Source organism: Numenius arquata, chromosome 1 (assembly GCF_964106895.1).
Source record: "Numenius arquata chromosome 1, bNumArq3.hap1.1, whole genome shotgun sequence".
Classification (NCBI taxonomy): domain Eukaryota; kingdom Metazoa; phylum Chordata; class Aves; order Charadriiformes; family Scolopacidae; genus Numenius; species Numenius arquata.
This window is the reverse complement of record NC_133576.1, coordinates 1,033,826-1,058,978: the sequence shown is the minus strand read 5'-3', so window position 1 is coordinate 1,058,978 and position 25,153 is coordinate 1,033,826. Positions and strand designations below refer to the sequence as shown.

Sequence of the window (25,153 nt, the reverse complement as noted above, 5' to 3'; positions counted from 1 at the left end):
CCCCATTCTCATCCCCATCTCTATCCCATCCCCATCCCATCCTCATCCCATCCCCATCCCCATCCCATTCCCATCCCATCCTCATCCCATCCCATCCCCATCCCATCCCCATCCCATCCTCATCCCATCCCCATCCCCATCCCCATCCCATTCCCATCCCATCCTCATCCCATCCCATCCTCATCCCATCCCCATCCCATCCCCATCCCCATCCCCATCCCATTCCCATCCCATCCTCATCCCATCCCATCCCCATCCCATCCCCATCCCATCCTCATCCCATCCCCATCCCATCCCCATCCCATCCTCATCCCATCCCCATCCCCATCCCATTCCCATCCCATCCTCATCCCATCCCATCCCCATCCCATCCCCATCCCATCCTCATCCCATCCCCATCCCCATCCCCATCCCATCCCCATCCCATCCTCATCCCATCCCCATCCCCATCCCATTCCCATCCCATCCTCATCCCATCCCATCCCCATCCCATCCCCATCCCATCCTCATCCCATCCCCATCCCCATCCCCATCCCATTCCCATCCCATCCTCATCCCATCCCATCCTCATCCCATCCCTATCCCATCCCCATTCTCATCCCCATCTCTATCCCATCCCATCCTCATCCCATCCCCATCCCATCCCCATCCCATCCCATCCCATCCCATCCCCATCCCATCCCCATCCCATCCTCATCCCATCCCCATCCCCATCCCATTCCCATCCCATCCTCATCCCATCCCATCCCCATCCCATCCCCATCCCATCCTCATCCCATCCCCATCCCCATCCCATTCCCATCCCATCCTCATCCCATCCCATCCTCATCCCATCCCTATCCCATCCCCATTCTCATCCCCATCTCTATCCCATCCCCATCCCATCCCCATCCCATCCCATCCCCATTCTCATCCCCATCTCCATCCCATCCCCATCCCCATCCCATCCCCATCCCCATCTCCATCCCATCCCATCCCCATTCTCATCCTCATCCCATCCCATCCTCATCCCATCCCTATCCCATCCCCATTCTCATCCCCATCTCTATCCCATCCCCATCCCATCCTCATCCCATCCCCATCCCATCCCCATCCCATCCCCATCCTCATCCCATCCCCATCCCCATCCCATTCCCATCCCATCCTCATCCCATCCCATCCCCATCCCATCCCCATCCCATCCTCATCCCATCCCCATCCCATCCCCATCCCATCCTCATCCCATCCCCATCCCCATCCCATTCCCATCCCATCCTCATCCCATCCCATCCCCATCCCATCCCCATCCCATCCTCATCCCATCCCCATCCCCATCCCCATCCCATCCCCATCCCATCCTCATCCCATCCCCATCCCCATCCCATTCCCATCCCATCCTCATCCCATCCCATCCCCATCCCATCCCCATCCCATCCTCATCCCATCCCCATCCCCATCCCCATCCCATTCCCATCCCATCCTCATCCCATCCCATCCTCATCCCATCCCTATCCCATCCCCATTCTCATCCCCATCTCTATCCCATCCCATCCTCATCCCATCCCCATCCCATCCCCATCCCATCCCATCCCATCCCATCCCCATCCCATCCCCATCCCATCCTCATCCCATCCCCATCCCCATCATTCCCATCCCATCCTCATCCCATCCCATCCCCATCCCATCCCCATCCCATCCTCATCCCATCCCCATCCCCATCCCATTCCCATCCCATCCTCATCCCATCCCATCCTCATCCCATCCCTATCCCATCCCCATTCTCATCCCCATCTCTATCCCATCCCCATCCCATCCCATCCCCATTCTCATCCCCATCTCCATCCCATCCCCATTCTCATCCCCATCCCATCCTCATCCCATCCCATCCCCATCCCATCCCCATCCCCATCCCATCCCATCCCATCCTCATCCCATCCCATCCCCATTCTCATCCCCATCCTCATCCCATCCCCATCCCATCCCCATCCCCATTCTCATCCCCATCCTCATCCCATCCCCATCCCATCCCCATCCCCATGCCCATCCCATCCCCATCCTCATCCCATCCCCATCCCATCCCCATCCCCATCTCCATCCCATCCCATCCCCATTCTCATCCTCATCCCATCCCCATCCCCATCCCATCCCCATCCCATCCCCATCCCGCCGGGAGGTGCCGGCCTCCCCGGTCCCGGCGCGGGCAGCGTGGTGATGTCATTGCTGTTGCTGCCAGCCCATTGGCTGCCTGCCAGCCCGCCATCTGCCCGCGCCCGGCGGCGGCTCCTCCGCCTCCCCCCGACCCCCCCTCCCTCCCGCGCTTCCCCCCGGCCCCGCTGCCCGCGCTGGGCTCCGGCCGCCGCCTGGGCCTCCCGGCGCCGGGGCTCGTTCCGCACCTCCGCCCGCCGGCGCGGAGGGGCCCGGGGCGGTGGCGGCGGGCGGAGGAGCGCGGTTCCCCCCCGGCGCAGCTCCGTGTGTCCGGAGCGGGGCGGGAGGCACGGGAGGGATGCGGGAGCGGGAGAGGCAGGAAAGCGGCGAGAGGAGAGGAGCGAAGGGCTGGGGGGCGGGAAGAGGCAGCGGCCGAGCGGGGAAAGAAGGGGGTGGGAAGGAGGATGGGGGGTGCGCGGGGGACACGGCCGTGGAAGGGAGTCACAATATCCCGTCCCTGGTGCTGGGCCATCCTGCGGGAATGGGAGGAGCGGGCTCCCTTCGGAGGATAATAAACTCTGGAATGAGGGTGTGGGCTGCTGCTCCTCACCCCCCCTCATTCCAGCTGCATGATGACACCGCGTCCCACCATCTCGCTGCCTTCTCTTTTTTTTTTTTTCTTTCTTTCTTTCTTTCTTTTTTTTTTTTTTCCCCTTTCCCAAAGTCATATTTTGAAGACAACCAAAAGTAGAACATGTTCCGGGTGTGGCTGCATGTGATTTACCCAATAGCCAAAGTGGGGGGGGACCTCTGAAGGGGAAAGACACAGCGTCTTCTGCTGAAGGGAGCGGAGACCGAGGGCTGCAGTAAGTGATGGGGACCCTATCTATTCTCTCACTGCTCCTCAAGATAATTTAAAAGTCGAAGACGGTGGAGGGAGATAACAAGGAGAAACTTTCCTTTGCGTGCTGGGTGTATGTGAGGAGGGGGGGCTTAGCCACCTGGATGAGAAAAGAGATGGAGCCTGGAGGAAGGAGGTGGAAAGAGAAAGAAAACAGATGGAGTTATACGTTTGGTCCAAAATGTTTCAGAAACACCTGGAAAACTGGCCAGATTAGGAGGCAGACAGGCGGGAGGGAGGCTGGACCCCCGTTTGGCTGGACCAAATGGTCTTGAGAGGGAAATGGTGAAGTGGTGGCAGCAAGCAAAGAGTCTCTGTGCTATAGGGAAGGGTGCTTCTGCCTTGGCTTTCCTCTGACTCCTCTCTCCTCCATTCCGCAGGGATGAAGACCTCTGGAGCCTGTATACTGTTGTGTCTCTTAGCACTCTCCTTGTCCCCAGCTGGTGAGTCCTTATGCCAGGGGGAGGATTTCTTCTCCACCCCGGCCCCGCAGAGTTTCCTACGCAGGCTAATGTGCGGTGACCTAAGGAGAAAGACAGAGACACGTAGATGGACAGTGAAGGGGGAAGGACTGATCAGGAAAGGCAAGGTGAATATAGGATTCTAAGGGAAGATTTAGGAACTGGGGACCGGTTCCCATATGTGTCCCCTCTCCAGTAAGTGCTGGGAGTTGCAAGAGGCAGAGGTCCACAGCCTTTGCTGCAGGGGTGTTTGGGTGAGCAAAACGACCAGGTGGAGTTAAGAAAGAGAGTTGGCTGAGCTTTGTGCTTTCTATAGGCTGCTGTACCACCTGCCTTTGCATGATCTGCGGAGCATTTCCCAGTGCTCCGCAAAGCTTGTTCTAGTCATAGTTGTGAAACAGTTGCTGTTACTAGCGGTTCCTGCTGGAACGGCCCCATTTTAGGCCACTCGGTTACCAGGAGCTTTTGTAGTTTTTTGTATGCCTGTTTTGAGAAACCTAACTTTCTGTAGTTCAAACCACTCCCTGCTTTTGGTGGTGTTCTCTTTTGTTACTCCACTTCTTTGTTACTTTGGCAAAAATTGAGGTGGGATCAAATTTGTTAAAAAAAAAAAAAAACAAACAAGCAAAAAACCAAAAGGGAAGGATCAGACGTTATAGTGGGAAGATTCAGGACAGACAGCAAAAAAAGATTAATTCAGTGAACGGAAAAAGCGTCGCCCAGGAAAGACTGTAAGTAGGAGAGAGATGACTGCACCTATCATATTCAAATTGGGTCTTTCCAGTCAGCTCTCCTTGGTCCTCCCCTCATGCTGAAGCCTGATTCTGCTCCCAATAGAACTTTTTCCTGTAAAGGTGCCCACTAGAGGATGTTGTATTTGTGACTGTGAACCAGGAAAGTGAGGCATCTGAGAGATGATGAGCTTGTAGGTGGCCTACAAAGTTAGATGCAGGAAAAAAAGACTCTGTTTTTTATGATGGATGAAGGAGGCCTGAAAGGAAGATTTCTTGTTTTTGTGTATTTTGTTTTAGCATTTCTGTTGGGCTTTTTTGTTTGTTTTTACTTGGAAAAATACAGGAATCATCAGGTGGTCTGTCATTGCCTCCTTTGGTTTTGGGTGAGCTACAGGTTGGGTGAATTGGGCTTGCAGTATTCTCAGACCTCAAGGATGAGTTTATTGCAACATGAACAATAAAGTCCAAGCGTTTGTAAAGCGTACGAGCTGGGTACCTGAGCGAATATAAATTGAAGTGATTGAGAATCTGATAAGTCACCTCTTTTGTCTCTTCTTCTCATAAACACTTCACTTGTGTCCTGTTGTTTTAGATTGGACCAGTTTTCTAGTTATCTCCTAGGAAGGCAAAAAAAAGCTAATAAGAGCTGACTTTTCGATGTTACAAAAAAGGGGGGGAGCCTCCCCCCTTTTCCCGTATGACTCCTGTTTCAAATCCAGCACCGCTGGCCTCTGCAATGGTTTCAGAATTTGTGTCCTTCCGTTTGCGTCAGAAGCAAATGAGAAAGTGTTCAGTATCATTTTTTTTTCCTTTACTTGTTACCCTTAAGAGATTAGCCACAACCGGGAAAGTTCTGGGCTGCACTACATCATGCACTTAAGCTCTTACACACGTCTGGCTATGCCTGGGTGAGTGTGAGCCCTTGCTGGCAGCTGGGTGGGGAAGGGAATAGCGGGGTCCAGGGACTCCTGTAATGCTGCAGAGCGGGATTATATTGGATTCCCAAGAGTCCCTCTGCAGCCTGCAAGTAACTGCTCTTGGAATGAGGAAGAGCTGAGACAAAAGCTCCAGACCTGGTAGTTTTTACCCGTGCAGTGCTCCCGCTAAGAACAGAAAACTAAAGGCTGAGTTCATAAGATGCATCAGGGTGAGCTGGTTTTTGGGCTGGTCCTGCACACATCCCTGCAGTGCCCCAGATCACTGGGGTTTTTCTGCCAACTCCTTCCTTCATCCCACCCCAGTTATGCAGACATTTCCCTCCTCTGTGGCTAGCAGGAAATATTTTCCTATTTCTGGCTGCTGTAGGAAGCAGCTCTCTCACCCTTTATATTTGGACAGGCGAACAGTCTCGCTCAGTTTCAATTTCTCCTCTTCCACACAGCATGCACGGCCAAGCCTTCATTGCTCTCCCTCTCCAGAGCACCCAGGGGCTGAGAGGGGAAAGGTCTTCTGCTTTGTGCTCCGTACCGAGGCAGGGTGATGGACCAGATGATTATTTACCCAAGGAGCTACATGACCTGCAGTCTGTCTCTTACTGTGCCAATGACTCAATCTGTGACCCCAAGCAAAGAATTTCCATGGCTCAGCTGTGTCTTTTATAAAATGGAGGTAGGGATTTTGACCAACCTCCAGAGCAGGGAGGCTTTGGAGGGAGGCTTGAAATTTGTTGTCAAAACGCACCAAATGGGGTTTCAGAAATGCAAAGTCCAGTAAGCAGATCCAGAGGTATTTAGTGTCTGTCCCTGTGCCTGGTCTTTGATGCTGGGGGAGGCAGCAGGGATAGGATTAGGACTCGCTGTATCCACAAGTCTTTGAAGAACAAACCCAGCCAGAGTGGAGGCTGAGGCAGAGAGGAGATAATTTCTCTCTTCAGCAGAGGGCAGTGGTGTCTCCTGGACATCATCTCAAAGAAAATTTCACAAAGCCTGCAGACTGTAGAAATCCCTCTCTCTGTCCTTTCTTCACTCCTCCCTCTTCTTTTGCAGACTGGTTTCCATGGATGGTCAATGGGCAAGAACTGGAAAGTGCAACTGGTAAGTATTGCAGGCATGTTACGTGCTAAAGGCTGTGCTCATGTGACCCAGATGTCCTACGTACTTACAGCCTGATCAATTGCCAATGCCGTTCTTCATTTCCTTGCCTCTGGCATTATGAGCTTGCCTTGCAGTGAAGATTAAACAAGCCCTCCAAGACAACCTGCTAAGTGTTGTGTGTTCTTTACAAATAATTCACGAGTGATCGGTTCCTGAACACTTAGCTGAACCGCATGAAGTTATGTTTACAGTCAAGAGTTGTGGGAGATCCAGGAGAGCTGATAACTCTTCAGTCATGAAATGCTCAGGGAACTCTACCACTGCTCAGGAAAATCCCAAGAAACAGGGTGCGGAAGTGGCATGGTGCTTTAGCAGTGAGGTCACTGAGAAAGGATATTGACTGGTCTTCATACTGGCTGCGTTGTTGGGGGTGAATTGCTTTATCCCTCTGGACCTTTTTCCATTTCTGTGACATGATAAGATAAAATGAATGTACGTGTGCATCATGGTTCAGCACCCAGCAGAACCACAAGGGCCTGCCTTTTCTTCAGGCTGAAGCCCCTGCCTAAGCCATCAGACATCTCACCGCTATGATCGTGTCTTGTGCAATACCTGGGGCTTCCTGGAAAACTATTCAGAAGCCAGTCCAAAATGTGTCCACCAAACTTCCCTTTCCTTCACACTTTATCCCTCCATCACACCTACCCCAGCTTTGCCATCAGTTGCCTTTCGAAGAAACTCAGCTGCTGATGAATTTCTGCAGGCAGGGCTGTGTTCTGGAGTTGTCTCCCTCCTCTGCGGTGGGTACCTCAGCTGCCTGTCCTACTGCTGCGGGAGCTATCAGTGCCCTTGTTTCAGATGTTTGTCTTTTCCATCAAGATGTTTGTCTATCTGAGAAGTCAGAAGATGAATCCAGAGTTCAGCAAGGCTTGATGCAACGTGTGCACTAAAAAATCCAGTCCCGGGCCAGACACTGAAAAGGGGGATGGAGATGGGTGGGATGGGCTTACTGTGTTTGTTGTGTGTTTGCTGGATTGGGACTCTGCTGTCCCATGAGCTACCATGGTGGCCAAGGTAATTCGGGCTAGCTATGGCTAGCTATGCAGGGGACCGCAAAGCAAAGACAAGCTCTCTCAAGGACATTATCTCTTTTCCAGGTGAAGTTAGCACCGAATCTCTTCTCAGCACTTCTGGTAAGCTCCTATCTCTTCAGGCTTCTTTCCCCCTTTTCACCTTTACTGCTACCTACATAGCCCCAGAAATTATCCATTATGCTCAGAAACTCCTCTTCCCCGCTTTTGACATTTAGCAGCGCTCTTCCAGCTTTTATAGCTATCTGGGAGTCCTTTCTGTGCTCCATGCCAGGAGATGAACTTGGGGTGGCTTAATGGCCTGTTCTCCAAGGAAATGCCAGTCTCACCTGGTGTACCAGGGCTCTCTGAAGCTGTTTGCGCTGCAGGAAGCCATCAGATCCGAAGCTCATGCGGCCTGGGCTTGCGGGAAGGAAGAGACTAAATGTGAAGGGATAGAAACTGGGCAGGTTCAGCAGTTAACTAGGCGGCACTGGGGCACAGATGGTGCACACGTCTGCTGACAGCTAATGTCCATGCTTGACTGCTCAGGAAACAGAGGTGGCAAAAGACCCAAAAGCAAACTGAGCAGTGGTGGGATGGGGAGGTGGAGATACTGTTCTTTTACTACTGTCTTCCCTGCCATGTCTGCGGCTCTGTCACTGGGGGGCAGCAAAATGTACATAGAATCGTAGAACCATAGGATGGTTAGAGTTGGAAGGGACCTTATAAGGATCACCGAGTTCCAACCCCCCTGCCATGGGCAGGGACACATGAATGATAGAGTAGATGGAGGACACTTGATGAGCGCTTGTGCCTCCTTAGAGAGCCAACCCTTGCTGTGGAGATAGCCCCAGGGGTAGGGCACAGACCTGATGGGAGTGTAGGCATTTACAAGATGGGCTAATCCTGCTGGACTCACAATGGGGAATGGAGGAGAGCGCCAGAGGCTTGAGAAGAAGCCTCTCTGCTTCTTCTGTATGAGTCGTTTTGAATCCGGCACTGCTGGCCTCGGCAGTGGTTTCTCTCTCTGCTGGGGCAGCCTCTCAAACACATCCCTCTGAGGTGGTGGGGGGATCAGGCAGGGCAGGGAGAAGGAGAACGCATGTGGTCAGTGATATGGTTCAACAGACAAAGGAGAAGCAGCAGCACTTGGTGGTTGCTGGGAAGTGTACTTGCCTGTGTAGGAGAGCTCATCTGAGAGTGGTGTCCTCTTCTCCAGGACAGCAGTTCCACGGTCTCTTCTCTGTCTTGTGACTCTGCTCATCAGCTGGCTAGATACTGTGGGTCAAGTTGACCAGCTGTCATGGGACAACACTGGAGGATAAAAGTGGAAGCACAATATTGTATATGCAAGGTGCATGATCTTCCTTGTAGGGATGGAAGGTGAAAGCAACCTGTGTCAGTCTCGTGTTCAGTGTGTGAGACCTGACAATCTGTAGGAGGTTAGATAAAACTTGGTGGCCAGACCAAACTGGCAGTGGCTAACCTACATCGAAACCTGGAAAGACTAAGTGTGTAGCCTTTACAGCAGACTTTGGCTTCAAAACACTTATTGTTGAGGGATCAAGAAGAAGCTCTTCACAAAGGATGTCCCATGGGACCCTCTACAGCATCCTGTCAGCTCTAGGACACGCAGCATATTCGCAGTGAAAGCCTGCTCTTACTCTGACAAGTCAGATGATAAAAACACCACGATCAGCATTGTCTATCAACCATTTGTGGCGTGGCTACTCGTTGGGAGTGGTGAGCCATCAGCAGAACTGTGGGAGGGAAAAAGAGGCTGAAAACTCAAATTAAGATCTTTCAGAACATCTTCTCTTTTTCCAGCTGCAGCTATCACACCACCTGTGCTTCTTAGTCCTGGTGAGTTTATTCTCAATTCACAGCCAAATGTTGCGGACCCCTCTTCTGTCTCCTTGCCCAGTCCCTTGCACACCCAGAATCCTGCCTTCCCTGTCTCCTCCTAACCACAGCCCCGATGACCACAAGACTCCTCTCTACACCCATGTGTTTTGTCTCTGCTTCTGGCTGACACAGTGGCACGTGGTCAGGAAAAGTAGAAGCCCTCTATAACTGTTGGTGAAAACTTGCGCTTGGCAGTCCGTCCTCCAAGTTCCTTTCCAGTTGGTCACTGGGTAAATAATAAAATGTACTGGTTTACTGTGCTACAGGTTGGGGTGCTTTATCAGAGGGAATAACAATCCAACTTCCTTTTGACCCCTTGTCATGGACATTAAAGAACCAGTGGTCTGGGGATGCTGTTTCTTAAAGGAGTCACTGTTCCTTAGGAAGAGGCAGTCACAGGCTCCTTCGCTTCTTGTCTAGATGGACAGAAATTACCACAACTAAACACATTTACCTGACCTTTTGAACGTCAGGATTTTTTGAAAGCCAAGATGTCCTTAACGGTGTAATTTTGAACACTAGTGGTAATACTTTATGGTAAAGCTTGGACAGATTTTTAGTGTTGTTGACTGGGTAGATTCATATTGGATTCGTACCTTCTCTTACAGTTTCAGGTCAGTAACAGTGATATCTTTTTCCACATCAGAAGGTACAACGGAGGGCTCTTGAAAGAGCTTTCCAGTCTAGGAAGGAATCATGGTAAATCATGCTAACTTTGCTACCTTCTGTCTTCCAGTTCAGTCTGACAGTGAAACTACGACGGCTTCATCAGGTACGTTTGAGTTTGCTGCCTCCACCCCCTCCCAGATCCACTTTCATCCACCCTGTTACCTCTCCAAGCAGGTGCTGGCCAAGAACTGAGCTTTGTCTCCTGGAAATTCCCTTCACCCTGTTCCTTGAGTTAGAAGTACTGGAGAATGACCGTAGTGGAAGCTGGAGTGTTGCCCTGGGTGGCAAAGCCAGGAGGAGAGGAACTGGCAGATCATCAGATCAGACAGGATGGGTCCATATTCTGTCATTTTCAGTGGCCAAGGCCTGGCATTTCAGAAGGAAATGCAGGAAAATCCACCATAGTAAGCTACAAGGTTCATTGGCTAGACAAGAAAGGAACCAAGTTTGTGTCCTGAAGTGTGAGATTGCTGATCAATCTATTAGAAACACGTGTCTTAAACATGCAACTACAATTTACATTTTATTTACTTGTGTCTGTCCCCTTTACGGTGTGTGACTTCTGGATTGAGGATTCCCAGTAGGCTTGTTTTGCACTTCACTCAACTTTCCCTTAATTTTGTCTTAAGAAGCAAAGGGACCAAAAATGTCTGCCTTATTTTCCTCTTCTCTAAACCATTCCCATCTCTCACAAGAAAGTGGAAAATAGAGGCTAGCATCCCTCCCTAAGAGCCTAGGGGGCAGTACTTAGTGATGAAGTTATACGTGTGCCAGAATGAGTGCACCCGCCCGTGATGCTGGATTGCACCTCTGCGTGTGTCTGTGTTCCCAGATTGTCGTGAAGAAAAGTTCCCTTGCACACGCCTGTACTCCGTGCACAAGCCAGTGAAGCAGTGTATCAGCTACCTCTGTGTGACAAGGTAAGAAACCAGCAGTCCCTAAGAAAAGCCCTAAAAGCTCTCCAGAAACGGCACGTCCAGTTGAGCAATTGTTTCCTTTGAAGGCTACAGTTGGAGAGATCAATCCCACCCGCACAGTGTCCTTTTAGGGTGATTAATTAAAGCTATACAACAACAATTATCTGTGCAGCACTAAGGAGTGCTGTAATGTGCCCCATATTGTAATCCGTATTTAAGATATTTGGCTATTTAATGAAGTCTTGACAAAGATTACATTCCTATTGACAACAGCCTTATTCTAGACTAACTAATCCTAATAATTTAGGATTTGCCTCCCCATCAATGAATATTGATTATTGCCTGTATCCCTTTTCTTTTCCTTTGGGTCCCTGTGCCTTTTTCTATTCTCCTTGTCGTGCTCTCGGTGATCCCTCAGTGTCCGCCGCATGTACATAATAAACAAGGAGGTGTGCTCTCGCATTGTCTGCAAGGAGAATGAGGTCATGCAAGGTGAGTGATAGCACAATCTAGCCTAGAAGAATGGCTGCAGCCATCTAATAGAGTCTCCCAATCTAACTAATTACCCAACCCCATCCATAGGTGGTACTTTCCCTGGGCTTGGCCTGGGGGAGCTCTAATGCAAGGCAGCCTTGCATCCAGCATGCAAGCCACGTAAAACACTGGGAAGTGCATATCATACTAGTAAGAAGGATGAGAGCTCTGCCTTCCTCGATCTTGATCATGCTCTACTAGCCCCAGACACAGCCTTACTCAAAGTAGCATTCCTTTGAGGTTAAAGAGTAACTCTCAGTATTTCAATTTGTGAATAGAAACAGGATCTAGTCTACATTTCTTACGCGGCCCATGTTGCAGCAAAATACGAGTGATTTTAATATGTATTGTGCATGAATAAAGCCAGAAGGAAATGAATAAAGGCCTACGGACTTGTTCACTTGCCTCATGTATATGAGGATTCAGCAGTTCCAACAGTTTCTGTAAATGCAGTGAAGGATGTACCTCTAACTATTCTGGTGGTGAGGAACTTGAAGGATGCTTTGATTATCTGTCAACATGTGTGTGTCTGCTATGTCTTCAGATGAGATCTGTCGCCAGCTGGCTGGCCTTCCTTCTCGACGTCTCCGCCGATCTGGGCAACCCCTCCATCTCCCTTGCAGAGAACTTCTGGAGCAGCAGCGCAGAAGGCCTGATGCTCTGTGAGCTACCAACAGCAGGAGAGAAAAAGGAAGGGAGAGAAGAGAAATCATCATCCACTACCTACAATCCAAGACAAGTCCTTCTCGCTTGTGATTTCCCCACCATTTCCTTGCTTCTCTACCTTCCCCCACATCCTCTTCTTCAGGTGCTGCAGTACAGAGAGTCCCCTCTCTGCTAGATTGTCATGGTAACTGTTGTCATCTTCAGATTTAGAAGATGAGGATGTGGGATGCTCCCCTCTTTTCTCCCAAACCAAACTCTGTTTGGCAGGCCATGAACTGCTCATTTCCCAGAGGTCCTTATAAATGTACTGCATCTTCTCTTGTTTTGCCCCTGCAGAGAGACATGCATGGGGACAGGAGGTAGTCCTCTCCAACGGTACAGGTGGCCCAAGCTGCATCTCATGGAGGAGTGCAAACCTTTGTGCCCTAGGACTCCTGGCCTAGGTTTCTTGCGTGGCGTCAGTATGAGTTTGGATATGGTTAGTCAGCCTGAGCCTCTCCAGTCCTCCTGAGCCACAGTTTGCCGTGTGATAGCACAGCCTTCTCCTGTGTCTGATGGCCTCAGAGAAGTGACAGTACTGGGAGATGAGCTCTCCTCAACCCAAAACAAACCTCATTGTCCTTGTATGGCAGCAGATCATTTATAACTACCTCTGGGAAGTTCTTTGTCTCAAGCCCATCGCCTCCCTCACACACAACTGCTACTGAAAGGGAGAATTCTGGATTTAATATGGCATTATGTTTTTCTCAAGAAGATGATGTTGGAACAGAGTGCTGCCTCTTCCTCTCCCTCATCTCCTCTCTCCCTCTCTGTCCCTCCCTTCCTATTGAAGAAATCTCTTGATGCCCATTCCAGGCAAGTTCCAGGGAGCAGGAAGTATGGCTGCCTCCGATCCTAAGCCCAAGAGAGACCACGAAGAACATGTGTTTCCTCGCAGAACTGAGAATTCGCAATGAATTGCGAACCAGCTTGTCCTGGTGACTTGTCTTGGTCTGGCTACCTCCACACTCTCCAGTTGCTGAGCCTGCTTTCAATATCTCCACTTGAGTTCCTACCTCCTGACCTGGGAGCTCCTGCACAAAGCAGAAAGGAGGGACAAATTGGAATGGGATGTGGGAGAAGAATCATTGTCTGGGATCCCTGGGTTTTCCTGCAGGTTCTCTGGCTGTGCTGACCTGCAAAGGGCCAGGTGCTGGTGAGGAAGTAGACATATCTGCAAGTATAAGCATAGAGGCAGGCCAGCTTGGGGAAAAGAATTCACTCTGGTAGCACTGGATGTCTGTGGTCTGCTCAAGAACATTTCCACGTATGTGGACAGTTGTCGCTGTGAGACTGGGCAGGGTAAGTGGGGAAGAGCTGTCTGAAGTGTATTAATCGCTCTGTGTGACTCTTAGTGGCACGACTCTGGGGGGCACCTGAGCTGAGCAGCTTAGCTCCCTGCAGCAGATCAGCAAGACCCTGTCTCTAGGGTGTCCAAGTGTCGTTCCTGACTAACAGAAAGCCAGTTTGCTAGAGCAGGCATTCACCCCCTCACATAATATACTCTGTTACTGAACAGAGACCGTTGCAGGAGCGCTGGTCTGCTGCACCGAGCCAGGGTCACACAATATAGGGGACTGTTTGCTGCCCAGAGGCAGACATCTCCAATAAAAAGAGGAAAACAATTAATGTAAGAGCCTCTCCCCAGGACTCAGATTTCTGTTGTATGCAGCGAGAAGCTGGTTACATCCTCTGGGTAGGGGAAGACACCCCTGTGCAGACAGATTAGTTCTATGCAAGGTCAAAATTGGCCATAGATGGGCTAAATCTCTCTATTAATCCAGTAAACGAGAGAATGGATTCTAAGCTGTGCGGTGACTGGAATTTCATCCTGTACGTAGGGGCAGAGCGCCCCTACACAGAGGATGATGCTTCTCTTGGGTACTTGATGCTCGGGAGAGTAGGGATGGAGGAGGAGTTTCTCTGTACTGAGAGTACGCACGTTTGTGTAGAGAGGAGGGCACTGAGAGCTTCATCTCAAAGACATTCAAGCCACTGGCAGCCCCTGACTTCTGTGGTGGGACACCTGGGGAATTTGTGTGTGGAGGAAGGTAGGATGGAGATGAGATGTTAGAGGGAGCTCTTGGAAATTGGACTAGGCCAAGTCTCCACCCTGTATTTAGAGTTGAATGTAAGCTGATATAGATATAGATATAGAACTGTATAACATAGCTACTGTACAGTATATAGAAATTTAACATTCATACAGTTTGGAGAATGGTTAGAAATCTTTTTGTTGCTTGCTTTCAGCAGGTACAGGAAGAGGTGCTCCTCTCCAGGAGAACACTGTTTTAATGCTAGAGTCCATATAGTGCACACAAAAATATTAAAAGAAAATTTATTTCCTGTTATTCTTGGCAACTCACGTGTTTGAGTTTATTTGTCTCTAGGTGTATTTCCTGCAGATTGGTGCCCAGATTTTACTCCAGCCCAAATCTGGTTTTTGGACCTCTTTACTACCTGCTAGCCCAGTCTCCTGCTGCCGCCCCCCTTCCTGAGAGGTCATTACGTTTTCTAGAGATACAGAAAATGATCTTCAGCAATTTTTTTTTTTCCATGGATAGTTGTGCTAGATTTTCCTGACAGTTGATAGCTGATGAGCACAGGGTTAACTCCTCCCAGCCCATGAGATTTGTGTTGAGAACACATCTTTTCACTGCACATGTGCCATGACTTGACATGATGTCAGGTGCCATGATGTGACATGGTGATGAGGGGCCTGGAGCATCTCTCTTATGAGGAGAGGCTGAGGGACTTGGGTCTTTTTAGTCTGGAGAAGAGAAGGCTGAGGGGGGATCTGATCAATGCTTATAAATACTTAAAGGGAGGGTGTCAAGAGTCTTTTTTCAGTGGTGCCCAGTGACAGGACAAAAGGAAATGGGCACAAACTTGAATGTAAGAAGTTCCACCTAAACATGAGGAGGAACTTCTTTACTTTGAGGGTGGCAGAGCACTGGAACAGGCTTCCCAAGGAGGTGGTGGAGTCTCCTTCTCTGGAGACATTCAAAACCTGCCTAGACGAGTTCCTGTGCAACCTGCTCTTGGGTGGCCCTGCTTTGGCAGGGGGTTGGACTAGAAGATCTCCAGAGGTCCATTCCAACCCCGTGTGATTCTGTGGTTCTGTGACTTGCTGGTGGAGAATTACCATCTCCAAGAAAAGTGGTAAGATGGCTGAAGTAAAAGAAGAGCTGTGATACATCATCTCATAAGCAAAGAAGAATTTGTTCGCTAGGGCCATTTAACTCAATAATGGGAATACCTGAAAGACTGCATTAAAAATTACACTTCTAGGTCAAAAGGATCAGGACAATTTTTCTTTCATTGAATTTCTGACTTTCACATAGATTCATCAGACACTAACTGTACATATTTTGGTCAAAAAGATGGAGCGCTCGGAGCATGGAGGTGTCTAGGCAGTGTCTTCATGTGCAAGCAGTCAAGTCTGCATTTAGATGGTATTTCTAGAACAAAAGTGGCTGTGGCCCAAATTACCCATTAACCTGCGTCTAACAGCGTCCCATAGTTCTTCGGGACTCAGCCACACAATGCAGGTTATCGCACAACTCTATCCCCTAGAATCAGTGCTCATTCAATCAATGCTAATGCTGTGGTGTCCCTTTCTCAGGGTGTTACAGCCTCAGCCCGAGCGACTGTAGGTGTTGCTGCCATCTACACAGACTTGCATGGGTCCTTGGCCTTTGCAGCGTCCTATTGGCGTGTTCCACCAGATGCATGGGCAAAGTATGCCATTGACTTTTTAAACTCAGTTTATTCTTCCCTTTCCTTACACTACTGGGGTTCACACAGAGGTTTCTCCATTAGCACTTATCCCACACACAGATTTGTCTCCCCTGCCACTCCAACCTGACATGGTGCTGCGCCACCAGCCTCCGGAGGTTGCCTGTTCTCAGCACCTTGCTTATGGTGCTTTCTCTTTTAAGCTGGGGAAATGGTTTTAAATATAGCTCCAGCTAAGTCTTGTTTCCCGTGAAGTTGGACACAAAGAAAACTGCCAGAGTCCCATTTCAGAAGCACGATCTAGAGTTTGTGGCTGATTTTCATACACTATTCTGACCTGGAACGGGAGTCACCTCCCACGCGATGGTTGCTCTTGCTCATTTTGCTGTCACAGCTCCTGACTACCGATCAGTGTTGCCAGTTTGAAGGCTGCCGTTTCCATGTTCTGGTGCCTGGTCCCCAGTTTGAAGCGGTACCTCACTTTGCTGGATGTAGGGTGCTGGAGCTCCCCTCAAGGGAAGCTGGCCACACTGAGGGCTTTCTGCTGCACCTGAAAAGCAAGGGTTGCTCCGCCTTCCTATCTCTCCTTCTCCTCTTTGTTCTCTGCCACTGTTTTCCTCATCTCTTCTCTTTCATATGTTCATCTCAGAGCAAGAAACACAGTGAGGAGGACGGTGTGGCCGAAGTGGGGTGGCAGGAAGGGAACTGGATGAGGTGGCACACAGCATTGCCAAGTGGGGCTGGGGGCAGTGGGTGGCCCATGCCAGCTCTCCTTTTTCTCACTGAATTTCACTGAATTTTTTTAGAGTTGGAAGGGACCGTATAGATCATCTAGTCCAACTCCCCTGCTGAAGCAGGATTGCTTAGAGAATGCTACTCAGGACTGCATCCAGGCGGGTCTTGAAAATCTCCAGAGAAGGGGACTCCACACCCTCCCTGGGCAGCCTGTTCCAGGGCTCTGGCACCCTCACCGTGAAGAAATTCTTCCTCATATTCGAGTGGAACCTCCTATGTTCCAACTTGTGCCCGTTGCCCCTCGTCCTGTCACTGGGAACCATTGAAAAGAGTCCGGCTCCATCCTCCTTCAACCCACCCTTGAGATACTTATAGGCGTTAATAAGGTCTCCCCTCAGCCTTCTCTTCTCCAGACTAAAGAGTCCCAGCTCTCTCAGCCTTTCTTCATAAGGGAGATGCTCCAATCCCTTAATCATCTTTGTTGCCCTTTGCTGGACTCTTTCCAGTAGTTCCCTAAACCCTCTTGTAAAGTTCTCTTGCCCTCCAGTTCTCATGCGCTGTGGCTTCCTCAGCTGCCAAGCTTGGGATTTTTCTGAAGGGAAGGACATGTCAGTCAGAGCAGGGAGGGGAGAATGGCACCTCACGTCAACCTGTGCACTGTGGGAACAGCAACCACATGCCTTGAGGTAGCGGCCACTGCTTGCAGAAACAAGGTGGGGAGGAAGAGGACTGCCGTGGGAAATCACAGGGAGGCTGTTGGAAGCAGCTGCCATGTCACCTGGAAGCTCCATGTTGTTTGGATCATGTCCACAAGGACCTGCAGCACGAACAAAACGTGTTGTCATCAGGCCTCTCAGCTTGGAGGGGTTCCTCAAGAGCATACCGCTGGCTGGGGTGTGGGCTTGTCCTTCCCAGAGGGGAGCGGTGCTTGCAACCCATCCAAAAAGAGCACCTTTATTACATAAAGAATGTAACGTTTGGGTTGAAACCAAAAAGGATTTTAGTGTTTTTTTTTTTTTTTTAAAAAAAAAGATTTTAAATGTGTGTGATCCCGTAACTTTTACTCCTGGCACCACATGGTCTGACATTGTTTGACGGTGTACATTTGTCCAGTTGTGAACAGCCCCTCAGCTGGGACACAGGAGATCTCCTGGATCTCCTCTTCTCCTCCTGCTCTCTTATCTTCAGCATATTGCTTCGTTTCTCTCTGTTCTCTGCCATCCTTAGCCCTTATAATGGAGCAAGCTGGAATGAATTCCCACAAAAGAGAGAGCTGGATTTTAGCCCATTTAAAAAAACTATAAAAAAATCTCTGTGAAATATCATGAATTGTTTTGATTGCCTACTTTTGCTATTAATGTAAATGGGTTTTTTTTCAAATAAAAACATTTTCAGTAATATAAATTATATCAGTTAAAATACAAGCTGCATGTACTTGTTGCTGCTATGTTGACATATACAAAAAGACTGAATTGGTGAAAGCAGAGCAAAGCTTCATTTCATGAATAAATTATCTTTCAGAACGCTGTTTTGGCCATTTTACTAAGATTGCAATTTCCATACAAATAAAGCTTCTCACAAATTAGACATTAACAAAAGGATGTAATAAAGAAATACATGCAATTCAATATGCCAAAGCAATAAGAAATGTGAGAACTTACCTGTATAAATATAAGAATAAATGTACAGGAAGCTGTTAATTTTTAAAAATAAATATCCTTATTGAGATAGTGTACCTTCCCAGTTAAGATCATAGATAAAATTACATTGACAGTTAGCAATCAGAGCTAGCTTCAAAGCTAGTTAGATTGCTCAGAGCCTTTTCCAGCTGAGTTTTGAAAAAGTCAGCAGGGATGGTGAATGCACAGCCTCTCTGGTCACCTCTTCCAGTGCTGCACCACACTTAAGATGAGGAATATTTTCCTGATGTCAGACCAGAAATTCCTTTGTTGCAGCTTTCATCTGTTCTTTCTCTGTTCTTTCTGCCGTGCACCTCTGAGCAGACTCTGGCTCCGTCTCCCCTACAACACCGCTGCAGACAATTGAAATAAGTAACGAGAAGAAACATGACTCACACAAAGCCTTAGTTTTATTGCAAAATAAGGAATTTTAATTATTACAATTAACCTTCCTTTAGGGAAACTGTTTTAAAAAATGCAAAACATGATGAGAAACAATGGTTCAATTAAAGGATTTACGCTCTCTGTCCCTAAAGCAGGACACTTTGTCTGTGCTCGTACAGCGTATGCTTCTCGTGCAATACCTTCGTAGCCTGAAGCCACTTTTGATTTCTCCGCCTTGGGTTTCACGTGTTTTGCCCTTAGCTGGATCTTTGCCTTTTTTGGTGTGCCAGCTTTCATATTCTCTAAGCTCTTGGTTGCTTTCTTGGCCACGGTGGCTGCCAGTTTCTTGGCTTTCCTTGGGATTTTCTTCATAGCCACAGCTATTCTGAGCTTCTTGGCAATGCCAGTCAAGGGTCAGGTGGTTCTGGGCCTTTGCTGCCTTCTTGGCACCTTCCTCTTGGCTTATTGAGTTTAAAGGAGTTAGAAGCACCCAGTCCTCTTGTGCTGCCATTTTCCAGGCACCCGCGCCCCAGGCTGGTGCGGCTGTTGCTCTTCTGTACGGCGTAGACTTCAGTTCCCTTTCAGAGTGGTGAGAGAAAGTTCTTTGCAAGATGTAAGATGCTCATGAGGACCTCCACCCAAGGAAAGCTTGTACAACTGCAGGAAACTCTCAACACATGTCTGCAAGCCAAGGAACGTGCAACATATTACTCTTCAGTGAGCTCTGTCCCAACGAACTTCTGTCCCAGCCTTCCCAGCAAAGTGCTTCTCCAAAGGCAATAGGGAAATTAAAATCAGGATTTATGACCCAGACCACAGGCGCAAGCTCTATTTGCACGGAGTAGCACGAGCTGCAGCAACTGCACAAACAGGAGCTAATAACAGGCAACTTTGGTCTGTGAAACCATAACCACAGCTAGAATGTGAGTCTCATTGTGAAAAACTGTGGTGCAAAACCGAGTTTCTCCTCATGACTAGCAGATGATTGTAGAGATACGGAGCCAGTGACTTCCATCAGAGAGGGGGAGGACGTGATTTGGAGCAGGGCCTGGGATGCCCAGATCAGGGGGCTGAGCTGAAGGAGAATGGAGTAACACTGGAATGCAGCCTGCAGCTCCCTGAGCAAAAAGAGGGTGTTCTCCGGGTCTGTGGATGGAGTCGGCAGCCAAGTCTGATGGGCAGGACACGCTGGAGGCTGGAGCTGCATGCACTGTGATGGGAAGCAGCAAGGTGCAAGCAGCTCTGGTGGGTACTTCCCCACCTCTAGCTCTCAGCATGGGGAAGGCACATTCTGCTTTGATCGCAGAGTTGGTGTTTTTCTTAGTGTAGATAAGATAAGCTGCCAACCATGTCATGGCCTCAAGCTAGAGAAGACACTTGAGAACATTTAGCGCAAGTACTTGGACCCTGGTCACATTTCTTACCTGCATTCATGGTGAAGAAGCCATTTACTCCTCCAACTCCTCATCCCAAACTAGCCCCTTTCCTCCCTTCCCGCTGGTGATCGCAGCAGGTGTCAGCCACTGGTAGCAAGGGATGGAACTGCTGCTGCCTCGAGACACGGTGGGGGGAATTAATACAGGTGGGGAGAGAAAAAATTGTGGGGTCACAGAGGCAGGATTAAGGGTCATTAGTTCCTATAAGGAGCCCCAGGCTGGGCAAGCAGAGATGCAGGGCAGGAACGAGAGGCATTCACAGACTGTGGTCGAAAAATGTGTACTCAATTCAATAGTTTCACCCTAATTTGCCTCATCCCCCGGTAACATAACAACCTCAACAGTGGAACAAAAATAAACTGCAAGTCAAGTCTCCAGGTAAAGGTTTTGCAGTGCATGCCTGGAAAGCCAAATTACTAGTAAAACACATCATAACGCATCATCTTAGTGCACACCCAGCAACCAGATGCCCTCAGTTCTGCCACCAGTGGCATCATCGACAACCCTGCAACATGCAGCAGTGCACAGCACGAGGGTCCAGGTTTCATAAACCCACCCCTCCGGTGGTAACCCCACACATCCTGAACTCCTGCCTTCTCTCCTTCCCACTTCCTCCTCATGACCTTGGATCCCCGCTCTCATCTAATACAGGTGCAGCCTCAGTGACACTCACCCCACAGTGCTTTAGATTTGTGTTTGCACCACCACCGCCACCCCGGGTGATGTCCAGCTCAGGCAGACCTCACACATGTCCTCACAGCTTTTATTTATCTCCATGGTGCTGCATATGCCACACCATGAAAGGCAGCGCTTTGCCATGCTACTGCTGAAACCTTCTCCCCAGGCATGGCATCCGCAGCTGAGTATCAAGATGAGCTGGCAGCTCCAGGGACAAGGCCTTTCGCCCTGTGTTGAGACAGCAAGCTGCCTCTACGTCTAGTGTGGGTATTTTTTACACCCAGGACTGGGGTAATGGGAGTCATCTGCCTGGCAGAGGTGCCTGGGCAAGTGTGTCACCTATGTGTTGGTCTGCCATTCGAAACAGGGCGATAAGTCTTTGTGGAATGAGCACAGAATATAATGGAACATTCTCATAATAAATAAATGCTTTAATATATGCTTCTATTAAATAAACATACCACATTATATGGGCTTATAACAAATGAGCACATCGGCTTGTTTATTTGCCTGTGTCTGGGTGCAAGGAACTTGGCTGTTCCCCTGCCCGAGGTCTCTGTGCAGGTCAGGGTCCGTGGTCCCATGCATCAGCACTTGTTCAGCAGAGAAAGTTCTTCTGCTTGAGGTTTTCACTTGAGGCGAGGGGAAGCAGGTGTCTGCACTTCTTGCGTTCAGCGTAAGAACCAACCAACTGGTGGTGTCGGCGCTTGTTTCGAAACGCGATTTCTGAGCAAAGGGTGAATGGAAAAAATAAATATGTATTTATATCAGTACACACCAACACATGACTTCCTGTTGACTAAACAAGCAACCTCTCCTCTGCTTCGGGGCTAGGTAATTACTTTTAATTATTCACCACACTTTTGCTCTCTGATTTTTTAGCATTTTGCTTTCTGAATCTTCAGTAACAGTAATGGTGATATTCCTCCTCCCCCCTTACGCCCAACCACTGCTCTTCAGCTGCTGTTATTTCTCCATTGTTCTCACCTCAAGACAGGGAATAGAGCCCTGACCAGAAGAAACCTGAAGGGATATGAGGGCGTACTTCTGTGATCCTGACAAGCTGGAGCAGTGTCTCTTGCCAGATAACACTCTAAACACACCAGCACAGGGACCCTTTCTAGCCTTCCCCGCTAGCCTTTAACTGGCCCAGGCTTTGATCAGAAGCAGTGATGGAGTCATCTTCAGTAAAATTGTTTTTCTCCCCCACTGCCAGTCCCTTCTCCAAATAAGTTTGCACTGAGCAGAAAGGAAGGAAAACCGGAGTGGTCAGCATCTATCCTCGTGTAATAGCTCCCAGCCAAAAGGGTCCCACCGTATGTTAAAGATTTGGTAATTTACAGCCAGGGAGCAAGCTGGACTAGCTGGTAGATCAGGGATCGGCAACCTTTCCATGGTTTTCCAAACTTTTCTTTTTCGGTTTTTTTTTTAACCAGAGCAGAGATGACATCCGCTAATGAGCGAGATCTTGCCTTGGCAAGAGACTACAGCTCTGCAGAGGAGAAATGTCTTGAAATGTCGCCCTAGACTTGCTATGAGACTCTAAAAACACATCCACATCAACACGTTTCTGCTCTGAGGATTAGAGCCAGAGGCAGGCAATCGCTGCCACTGACTTTTGTGCCCTCGCACCCCCAGTGTGAGGGAAGTTACCGGTTTAAAAGGGGGGCATGAGAAAGCCTATCAGTATTCAGACTTGAGAGCCTTGCCAAAAAGTGACATAAATATAGTTCATCTCCTCATTTGTTTGTTCTTTCTTTTTTATCTCTGTGGAGAGCAAAGAGGTTCTCAACATTTAAGGGAAAGAGCTGATGTTTTAAACATGGAAGAATGTACTCCACTTATAGGCAAGGCCAGAGAAAGGATCTAGTTAAATGTTTTATGAGACTTGACATATCAAACCTTTGAGAAAATCATTATGCACAAATTTAATTTATAGGGAAGACCAGGCTGGCCATGAAGATATTTCTTGACTCCTTTCAGAGCAGAAAATATTATGTAAAATTTTCTGCAAGCTTTTGTCTATGGAAATTAGGAGCCAGAACAAGAATAAAGCTGAAGCTACTTAAATTTATCTGATGAAACACAAACAGTAGTGATCTCTAAGAAACAGATTTCCCGGGGTGTGTTGTTTTTTGTTTTTTTTTTCCTTTTTTTAATGTCCTGTGTAACAAACATCCTCCTTACATTATTAAAATTAAAAACTAGCATGAAAGAGTGCCAAAATGACTCTTGGTCTGATCTAGGAGACTGTCACAAGGTGCTGCTAGGGCGAAGGCTGAAAGAGGACAGCTGTTTCATTAGCAGGAGCGTCCTATCTGACTGTGTTAAGTAGCACGGGGACTTGCAAGGAGAGCAGGCTCTTCTGGCTTTGGTCAAACCCTAGGAGCCAGATCCTCAAAGGAGGTAATTGCCACAACTCTTGAGACCAATGCAGCTGCCAAAATGCAGATGGGTTGAGCATGTGCCCTACCCAGACACTTCCCCAGTATGGGGGGAACGAGACAGCCCAGCCCCGGACCTTCCAGAAGTGCTTCTCCTTTTCCTGACGTGTGCCGTGCCAGCCACACTCAAAGGCAAGTGCTGTCAAAGTGCTGGACTAGCGTGTCATCTGCTCTGTTCTGGCAACTCATATCTCCTTTTCATGATTTTGCATATACTGGTTTCACACAGCCCGAGCATGCTGAAAACCAGTAAAATTAATAAGGAAAGTAAATGAAGCAGAGAAAAAACGAAGAACTACCCTAGCGTGAGGTAAACAAACGCCCTGTTTCTCAGCCGTAGCGCTGACTGCGCCCCACTTGAGGCAGAAATAGAGCAGAATGTCCCCCAGTGCCTCCTCAGCACCCTGCCCGGCCGAAGATGCTGCCCCGTCCCTTGGCTGCCCTCCAGCCCGGCAGAGGGGACGGCTGCCCGGGCAGCTGCTGTGGGGCCGTGGTGGAGCAGGGTCTGGGCGGCAGAGAGGGGGTGTTTGGGGGAGTGAAGAGAGTGCACCCCTAGTGTGAGCCTGGCCGTGACAGCCACACACCTGCTGAGAACAGCCATTGGACCGAGGGTCCCGGCAGCCGCCCCGTGGCCGGCAGGTCGCAGTGCTGGTGCCATCTGGAAGAGCGGGATCAGGCCTCGAGGCATTCCCCACGGGTCCTGCCTGCACCTGGGGAGGACAATATAGGTTAGGGGTGGATCTTCTGGAAAGCACTTCTGAGGAGAAGGCTCTGGGGGTCCTGGTGGATAGTGAACTATCCATGAGCCAGCAATGTGCCCTTGTGGCCAAGAGGCCAATGGGATCCTGGGCTGCGTAGGGAAGAGTGTGGCCAGTAGGTGGAGGGAGGTCATTCTCCCCCTCTACTCGGCACAGGTGAGGCCACAACTGGAATACTGCGTCCAGTTCTGGGTTCCCCAGTTCAAGAGAGACAGGGAACTACTGGAGAGAGTCCAGCGTAGGGCAACTAAGATGATTGAGGGATTGGAGCATCTCCCTGATGAGGAAAGGCTGAGAGAGCTGGGGCTCTTTAGCCTGGAGAAGAGAAGGCTGAGGGGAGACCTTATCAATGCTTGCAAGTATCTCAAGGGTGGGTTGAGGGAGGATGGAGCCGGACTCTTTTCAGTGGTTCCCAGTGACAGGACGAGGGGCAACGGGCACAAGCTGGAACATAGGAAGTTCCATTCAAATATGAGGAAGAACTTCTTTCCGGTGAGGGTGGCAGAGCCCTGGAACAGGCTGCCCAGGGAGGGTGTGGAGTCCCCTTCTCTGGAGATCTTCAAGCCCTGCCTGGATGCAGTCCTGAGTGATGTGCTCTGGGCAACCCTGCTTTGGCAGGGGAGTTGGACTAGATGGTCTCTAGAGGTCCCTTCCAACTCTGACAATTCCGTGATTCCGTGATTCAGCTTTGCAATGCAGGTTCGCCACCCCTCCTGGCGCCTTGACACAGCCACAGCACCCCTGGCCACATTCAGGTGCCGAAGCGGGGCTCCCTCACACCCCAGGCTCCCTCTGGAGCTGGGTCCCTCTCACTCTCCTCTTCGGCTTGGGGTTGCCCCATGCTTCCAAGCAGCTGCCGGGGCTGTTGGGGGGACACAGAGAAGGTAGAGGAAGCCTGCCAATGATTTGGTGTTTCCTGTGCTGCTTTCTGCAGGGCAGTGGGCCGAGCTCCCTCCGCGGTGTGGCGGGGCAGGGTCACCATCTTCCTTCACTGCGCAGCTGCCCGGCCAGAGGCCCGGAGGGATAGTGTGGTTTTGCCCACATTCATGCTAGTGGTACGCAAGCTCCCAGGCCCCCCCTCTAACCACTAGACAATGCTTCCTGCCTCGTTATGTTATTGACATTAATTGAGAATGATTTTGCAGGCGGGGAGGGCCCAATGGGGAGTGCAGCGGGGGGGAGGCGACCAATGGGTGCCGAGCATCTTTCAGAACCGATGTCCCTTCGCATCTCAGCCCTTTGCTC

General features: G+C 49.6%; 1 protein-coding gene across 1 annotated transcript; it reads left to right on the top strand.

The window, feature by feature from the left end:
• The first annotated feature begins 2,816 nt into the window (after positions 1-2,816).
• MFAP5 (microfibril associated protein 5) lies at positions 2,817-15,350 on the top strand. Its single transcript, XM_074151423.1, has 9 exons — positions 2,817-2,990; positions 3,406-3,468; positions 6,206-6,253; positions 7,411-7,446; positions 9,154-9,189; positions 9,968-10,003; positions 10,733-10,820; positions 11,236-11,309; positions 11,896-15,350. Exons 2-9 carry the CDS (start codon positions 3,408-3,410, stop codon positions 12,015-12,017), a joined length of 501 nt encoding a protein of 166 aa, XP_074007524.1. The 5' UTR covers positions 2,817-2,990; positions 3,406-3,407; the 3' UTR covers positions 12,018-15,350.
• The last annotated feature ends 9,803 nt before the right edge of the window (positions 15,351-25,153 follow it).

Bases quoted from the DNA above. Each gene is read 5' to 3' on its own strand.
- MFAP5 (XM_074151423.1), top strand. From the start codon at position 3,408: ATGAAGACCTCTGGAGCCTGTATACTGTTGTGTCTCTTAGCACTCTCC. The intron at 10,004-10,732 runs GTACGTTTGAGT...CTGTGTTCCCAG, and splicing joins AACTACGACGGCTTCATCAG to ATTGTCGTGAAGAAAAGTTC. The intron at 10,821-11,235 runs GTAAGAAACCAG...GTGATCCCTCAG, and splicing joins AGCTACCTCTGTGTGACAAG to TGTCCGCCGCATGTACATAA.